Source organism: Mchenga conophoros, linkage group LG8, assembly GCF_057382185.1.
Source record: "Mchenga conophoros isolate Kocher_MC1m ecotype Shallow Benthic linkage group LG8, M_conophoros_male_GT1.1, whole genome shotgun sequence".
Lineage (NCBI taxonomy): Eukaryota > Metazoa > Chordata > Actinopteri > Cichliformes > Cichlidae > Mchenga > Mchenga conophoros.
Genome location: NC_140533.1, coordinates 13,104,033 through 13,111,507, shown reverse-complemented (window position 1 = coordinate 13,111,507; position 7,475 = coordinate 13,104,033). Strand labels below are relative to the sequence as shown.

At 42.5% G+C, this 7,475-nt stretch overlaps 1 protein-coding gene across 1 annotated transcript; it reads left to right on the top strand.

The window, feature by feature from the left end:
• Nucleotides 1–566: 566 nt before the first annotated feature.
• Nucleotides 567–5,425, top strand: ccdc78 (coiled-coil domain containing 78). The gene is made up of 14 exons (XM_085283381.1): nucleotides 567–715; nucleotides 1,485–1,616; nucleotides 1,705–1,791; nucleotides 1,890–2,246; nucleotides 2,367–2,417; nucleotides 2,508–2,596; nucleotides 2,845–2,923; nucleotides 3,068–3,193; nucleotides 3,273–3,469; nucleotides 3,790–3,964; nucleotides 4,789–4,832; nucleotides 4,938–5,019; nucleotides 5,125–5,225; nucleotides 5,307–5,425. The coding sequence occupies exons 1-14, from the start codon at nucleotides 650–652 to the stop codon at nucleotides 5,395–5,397; spliced, it is 1,677 nt and encodes a 558-aa protein (XP_085139507.1). The 5' UTR covers nucleotides 567–649; the 3' UTR covers nucleotides 5,398–5,425.
• The last annotated feature ends 2,050 nt before the right edge of the window (nucleotides 5,426–7,475 follow it).

Below are 7,475 nucleotides of genomic sequence, written 5' to 3'. Positions count from 1 at the left end.
GACTGAGGTGTAAAGCTGTTTTTTGTGTTGCAAGTGCTGCTGGAGTTCTAACCTTTTCAGACTTTTTTAAGTATCAAGGTGTAGCAGAAACCTCGACTGTGCTTCTATTTTTTTCAATTATCATGATCACCTTTTGTGTATGAGAGATAAGATTGTTATGTTTGGCTGAGTTAGCATAACCCCCTGTCATTAGTTATGATGTAATATAATGAGCGTATGGTACTATCTTGGGTTGTTAAGCTAGATTGTTGAAGTATTATAGAAGAGCAGCTATTCCAACTGTGTGCTCAAGAGGGCGCCGTTGTCCATAGAATTGTACCGTAGTTCTTTGATAAGGGACTGAATTAATACAGTATAAAGGATAAATAGAAACAGCGGAGTCGCTTATAAAACTGTTACTGTTACCCGTACTTCATGTTTTACCAAGCTAACTTTAGATACTAACAGGTTAGCAGGCTAAGAGCGGTCAAATATGCACCAGAATACATTTACTGTGACATGTGGTGGTGATAATACACATTTATTCACGATTGGTATTAAGTGAAATCTGAAGAAAGAGTTTCCACACATGAGTTTTGTTTGTGTTGTGTAGTCATGGAGAGGTTGTTGGTGGATACAAGCAACAGCTGACAGTGGAGGGGAAGAAAAGATGGACTGCCAGGACCAAAATTCAAATCAGCTTCAGGAACGAGTTCAAGCTCTGACAGGAGAAAATGTGAGTAAGACCTTTCCCATTTGTCTTCTTACTAAGTATTCTCGCTTTTGGCAAGGTAGCTTTACCAAAAAGGGTGAAATGATCACACAGCAGCAAAACTGGAGGCCTTGAGACTAGTGCTTTTTATGTTTGCTTTCTTCCAAAGAAATTAACAGTTTCGAAGTTTTATAATGGGTTCATTTTAATGGACAAAGAAGAAAAAACAACCTAGAAAAAAATAACTGATTAAATAAAGTTCTAAATGTATTTGCATGTTATTGAGTGAGATACCTGATCTCCTTTAACCCAGCCACAACTGGCTGTGTGCCCATGTGGTGCACAGCCAACCAACTAATTGATCAATTAATGATACTCCTGATCGTAACTGTTATATTTATAGAGCACACCTGTCCACAGAATTCTAACCTTTCCAAAGAACGTCAGGGACAGGATTTTACACCTGCACAAGGCTGGAATGAGCTACAAGACCATCAGCAAAGAAGCTTGGTGTGAAGGTGACAACTGCTTGTGGGATCTTGTAAGGGTCCCTATGCACATGTGTAGGCAAACTTATCTGTTTGATTCAGAGAAGTCTTGGCAGAAAAGTTGTGTGGTCAGATGAAACCAAAATTGACCCGTCATGTTTGGAGGGAGGGAAATGCTGAGTATAACTTAAAGGACACCGTCCCCACAGTCGAGCACAGAGAGGTGGAGGCATTATACTTTGGCGCTGTTTTTCAGGGGATCAAAGAATTATTTCCCCCTCTGTATAAAATGTGTGCGTGTATAGTTGCAGTGGCGTGGCAAATACGAGCGTGTCCTCACCAAAGTGGGCTACCTGGAGACCAGACTGAGCCACCTGGCCAGCTCCAACACAGACCTGTCCTGCAGGCTGGTCCAGAGTGAAGAGGAAAGACTGAAGGTGCGTTAAACAAACATGAGTCATAATTTAATTGTGAGTGTATACTACAGAACTAACCTTTTTATTTTCTCTCCCAATGTCTGTTTAGATCTATAAGGAGCTTGTAGAGGAGAAACTTAAGGCTAATAAGATAAGAGAACAGTATGAAGAAGAGACATTTGAGCTGAAAACCAAGGTGAGGGTTTTTCTACAAATCCTTCCACAACAAGACTGCTGGCAGGATCATCCTGAATCACCTTTTCTACACTTTTTTTTCCTTCTCACTCTGGTTAGGTACTTAACCAAGAAGGTGTGATAACAGAGCTGGAAATAGAGCGAGACAGGTTGCTCAGGGAACTGCAGTCCACTGAGACATGCCTGAAAGGGAAAGAGACTAGTGGCCAGGACTTGACTGAGGAATATGCCACACTAAAGAAGAACTACCAGATTCTGGCTGAGGTCCACGATAAAGAATTAGCCAAGAGTGGAGCGCTCACAGCAGAGCTGCTGGTGCTGGCCCAGGCCCAGGACGCCCTCCGCAGGCAGCTGGAGGAGCAGCATCAATGTGTGAAGACCAGCACCGAAGGTCTTCATGGGGAGCTAGACAGGGTGCGGGCTTTGATCACCCGCATGTCACATGACACAGTCAAGGTGAGGCAGTAAATATCGAGCTCCACCATAAGGAGCAACTTTAAGTTGTTAGAATTAGAATACAGATTCTCATGTTTTGGTATGTTGTTCATTTGAAATGCTTGTATGTTGTATTGACAGCCTGAGGAACAAGCAGAGATGGAGAAGGAGCAAAAAAGCATGCAGAAAACTGTGAGTCCTTAAGTTTCAAAATAGTAACCGTCGAAGTTTATAAGTCTCTGACTGCCTCCCTCAGCTTTTTCATTCATCTTCCTCACGTAGCTGCTTGAAAACCAAGATGAGATCAAAGACAAGCTGGAGGAAATGAAGAGCAGCTACAAGGAGCAGCAGAAGAAACTGGAGGAGAAAGTGTGCGAGTGTTTGTCATTTACTTGTGCAAAAGCTCAATGAAAATAAAAGATCATTATCTTTGCATTTCCAGTCAGGATGTAGTGCGTCCCAGTGTTTGCCCCACATGCATCTGCTTTGTGGTTGCCTCTTTGATTTTTTTCTGCTAAGCTGTGGCTTTACTTGCTCTGTGCATGTGTGATGTGGTCTCTTTGCTTCTTCTCTGTGGATTTGTGCTCTCTTGTGGTCGTGGCCTGTGTTTGGTCACCAGGGTGGCGATGGGTAAAGAGCACCAGCAGATCCACAGAGCGATGCACGTTAGCCAGCAGAAAGTCTCTGAGCAGAGTGCGGTGAGCATTCCTGGTTATTACCACTGTTTATATGCTGATTTGTAATGCTGTGATAACTTTGTATATCCATCCCTTGCTCTGTTTAAACTTTAAACTTTATAGGTGGGGGGTAATGATGTTCTGTATGTGCTGTTTCCTTTGAAGGCCCTGATGTGCTCTCAGAGACAATTAAAGGAGGCAGAGGAGGAGAACTCCAAGCTGCAGCTGCAGGTGAAAGAGCTGATTGAGGAATATCGCACAAGGCTCGTGTGCTACTTACAGGACATAGCTGTGAGTAACGGCACACACAAAGCAGGTTTGATAGTAAGACGTGGCAGTATTGATAAGACCTCTGCTCTGTGTAATCCAGGACTACATCGATGGGCTTGAAGAAAGTAAAAGGCCGTCAGAGCCGAGTAAGATGAGAGGATTCATCGACAGCATGCTGCAGGATGTTCGTTTATCCTACAGGGCGAGGGAGGAGCAGCTCGCCACTGCTGCTCGCTCGTATAAGAAGAGACTACAGAGGATCACCCAAACTCATCATGCCCTCCTGATTGCATACAGGTGATGCTTTCTTTGTTTCATTCCTATTTGTTTAGACGTGATTGTTTATGAGCTGCAGTTTAACAATGGTCTGATCCATTTACTAAAATTTATTGTAGTGTGTATGAAAACGTTCCCATAATTAGAGACAGCATGTAGGACATGCTAAATCTTGCACATAGAGCATAATATAACACGACTACTTTGGATTATTTTGTTGCAAAGTTATTCTAACCCGGCAATGTCCGATCTTTGTTTGAAGTCTGTGGGCGGGGCTGAACTCAAGCACTGCCATCAGCGGTGTAATAATACCTGGTTTGTTCCTACATGATGGTCTTTAGGCTTCAGAGGGAGCAGATCTTGGCCAAACCAGAGAATGGTCTTGATCCCGGACCTCCAGAAGCCCACTTCAACTTGGAGCCAACTGAACTGAAAGATGCAATGGAGAAGGAGCTCCAACAACTGCACCAGGACAAAGCAAGGCTGGAAGGTCAGCTGCAGGCGGCCTGGGAGCAGGTAGCACAAAGCAAAAGTCTGCTTTGAAGTGGAATGATTTGCTTTTGTTTTGTCTCGTGAGTGCTTATTTTCGGTCTGTAGGGAGTCGTCTTTGTTTCCATACTTCCCGTATTAAGAGACTTTCTTTTGTTGGGAGTGGTGATACTGAAAATATTGACTTTAAAGTTTGTACTGCTGTTTCACTGCTGCAGAGGTGGATTCGGATCATGTAACAGCACTCATATATAAAAGTCGCTGCTCTGAATCAGTTTTTTTTCTGACTTGGTGCCATGCAGAGCCGATTTTACTTAAATACGCTTTCAGAAAAAATAACTATTTGAGAACATGAGTGTAAATCAGAGAAATACTCACTGACTTCTCTAAAATGAGAAGTTTAGACTTGTTTCCAGTTTAAGGAAAGATTACACTTACTGACACCTTTATTATTGTTCAACTACTTGTTAACACAAAAATCAATTAGCCAATCATAGGGCAGCAATTTAATGCATTTAAGTATAGAGTCATAGTCAAGACAAGAAGTTTAAACTCAGGATAAACTTAAAAACGATGGGCTGCACCAGCAGAAGACCACAGTGAGCAAAGAACAGGAAACTGGGGCTGCAATTCACATAAGATCCCCGAAAACTGGACAACAGAAAAACATTTCCTGGTTTGAGAAGTCTTGAGCCTGTCTCTGAACCTTGCATAAAAACAAGGTGAAAGCATGGATCCATTCTGCCTTGTATCAGCTGTTCAGACTGGTAGTGGTGGTATAATGGTGTGAGGGATATATTTTCATACAGAGAGGATCATTCCTGATCTTAAGCCTGACTTTTCCGTTTTAGGTGGCTACGTTCAAAATACCCATGCAAAATATAAACCGTCAGCAGTGAGTGTCACTGTTTTTTTTTCTTGCTCTTATTTTTATCAGATAACAAATGTGGTCAGCTGTGCATTTTGTCAAATAAATGTTTGAAAAATGTGACTTTACCAGGCTGGACAAACCGGAGCAGCGATTCGAAGAATCCTGTGGTGACATAAGAAAACAGCTGAAGGAGCCCACTGACTCCACACCGGTAAACAAATCACTATTTTCAGCTTTTTATACTGTCTGATTACATACTTAATATGAAACAAAATGCTAATAAAAGGTTATTTGAAGATTTCATTCCTTCAAACAGGTGTCCTTTGAGAAGGAGCATGCCCTTCTCATGACCAGAGTAACAGTTGCAGAGGCTCAGGTGCTGGAGTTGCAGGACTATATTGAAAAGCACCTGAGCAGGTCAGGAAGTAGCTTGATGTGTAGGTTATAAAACGTCGGCTCTCAGACGCATGCTACATTGGTCTTGACTACTGATTGCAGGTATGAACAAGAGATCGCACATCTGCGCGGATTACACGGGACAGTAGAGGAGGCGGGGCGTTCCCAAAGCGCCAAATCAGCTCAATGCTAAGGAAACAAGTAATAAAATTAAAACATCAAAATAAAATTAAATATATAACATTATGAATTTGTAAAATTCTCTTTTTTTTCTCAGATCTCAATATACTCAGTATAAGTGTATTTAAATAGCTCATTTTAAGCATTTAAACCTGTCCCATCAGTAGGTGGTGCTGCGAGCACTGATGGTCCCCGCTATGAAAGCGCCCGTCCTCTCAAAGAATCTGGCCTTGAGAAAAAAATGCCTGGAATGTTTGTAGAGCTTATGTCAATTTCACGAGCTCGGGAGAAGAAAGCGTTGTGACAATGAGGGGTCACCGTGGTGAGAATAATGTCATTACATGTTACCCAGACACATGCACGCCTGTGAATGCTTTCCCCTCAATACAGCGTTGAGAACTGTCAGGCAGACAAGCCAGGCTTTTTCCAGAATGAGGGTTCATATTTATAACCTCAGTGATGGTGTGAATGGGCAGCTATTCCCTTTAAATCCCTTTAACAGTGAAAGGGTCTGCTTTTCTTTTCTTGTGAGATTGGTGGCTGGGTGTCCTGCCACAGTTCACAGGCAGAACTTTAAAATTATAAAAGTCTCTTTAGCGTTTTTTTGAAATAAGAAAAAAAAACAATGTCAAACTTTACGTTGAAAAAAAAATTTTTTTTTAATGTTCATGCTACCGTACTGTAGAGGAAATGATGAGAAAAGAAGAGATTGAAGGAGTCATACGCATGTCACCCCAATTCCCATTTCTGGGGGCATGCCAGCCATGGGAGAGAAAGAGGGGGGGCAGGGGTGTGAAAGTTTGAGAGGAATGGGAAGTGGGATTTTGTTAGTAATGTATTACACTCCCAGGGCCCTGGGAAAAGGGGTAGGGGGTGTTCAGCTTTGGGTCTGTGCCAACATAGTCACTGTGCCAAAACGCTGGGCGCTGGAGACCACTCCTCTCTATCTGTGGGAGAGCCGTCTGTGGGAAAATCAAATCCAGGTTTGCCGCTTGGCCACCGGTCGTAATGCGTAAGCGCGGATACCTCCGCAAACTTGCACAAAATTAATTTGCTCTTAGTAAATAAATAAAGAGCACGCAGTGGAGATTGTAACATAGCAAGTGCAGAGTGCTCTGCTGCACCACAGCTGGTCCCCGAGGCAATGTGCCAGGACCCCCCCCTTAAGATGGGAAATTTTGACTCCATAGTATGTGAGCTGCCATTTATCTGCTGCCACATATGTGACCGCTATTATGAAGTAAAATCTGGCCATAACCGTTATTAGATTAGATTTAGATTGTAGACATCTAAATGGAAAATTTCATTCATGGGAACTAACAAGTAAAATATGGCAAAGGCTTTGATTAAATAGTATAAATGAGTGTCACAAGAAGGATTGGTTGGTAGTTATTTTAATGTAACAGCTGCATTAAACCACACAGAAATCCCGTTAATGGCTTAGTGAAGAGTCTGGCTGACAGTAAAATACAGAAAAAAATGTTAATGACTTTTTTCCAGTTGAAGTGGAGGCAAAGTGCCTGCTTCCTGCAAAACCTCCAAAAATACGAGCAGTTAGACAAACTGTAAACTAAACACAAATGAGTTTATGTGAATCCGGTGCTCAGTTGATGAGAAAGCTCTTTGTGAGGTTAATATGAGCTCATGGGGAGAAGCAATCATTCAAATGAATCCACCATCAGTGTGATGGGCCTTTTGTCTTTTCAGTTATAGTGATATTTCTCTTAGAAGGATTATAAAAACTTCTATTTATAGCAATTTTCAGACCCTTAAAAAGAAGTGAGCAACAGAGTCATTTTCTTATTGATATAACACAAATGTGTACGAGCGTGCAACCCGAGGAGTCACCCCCTGGTGGCCATTGGAAACAATGTTGTTTGAAGGCAATTGTACTTTGGGTTCCTTTTTAGACGTGGGTGCCAGTCCAAGGCTGCTGCCTGCAGAGGCTATGAAAGGCCCCAGTCGCCCACGAAAGCAGTCAGTGACCATCTGGCAACCACCGGTCGCGAGGGAAAAAATGTCTTCCTCGACTGGCTGGCAAGTGACTGATGGAAGTTGATGCCAGTCGCTGTGAAATTGATTGCTAAGGCC

Coding starts and splice junctions, on each gene's coding strand:
- ccdc78 (XM_085283381.1), top strand. CDS start 650: ATGGACTGCCAGGACCAAAATTCAAATCAGCTTCAGGAACGAGTTCAA. Junction 2,597..2,844: donor AAGAAACTGGAGGAGAAAGT/GTGCGAGTGTTT, acceptor TTTGGTCACCAG/GGTGGCGATGGGTAAAGAGC. Junction 2,924..3,067: donor AAGTCTCTGAGCAGAGTGCG/GTGAGCATTCCT, acceptor TTTCCTTTGAAG/GCCCTGATGTGCTCTCAGAG.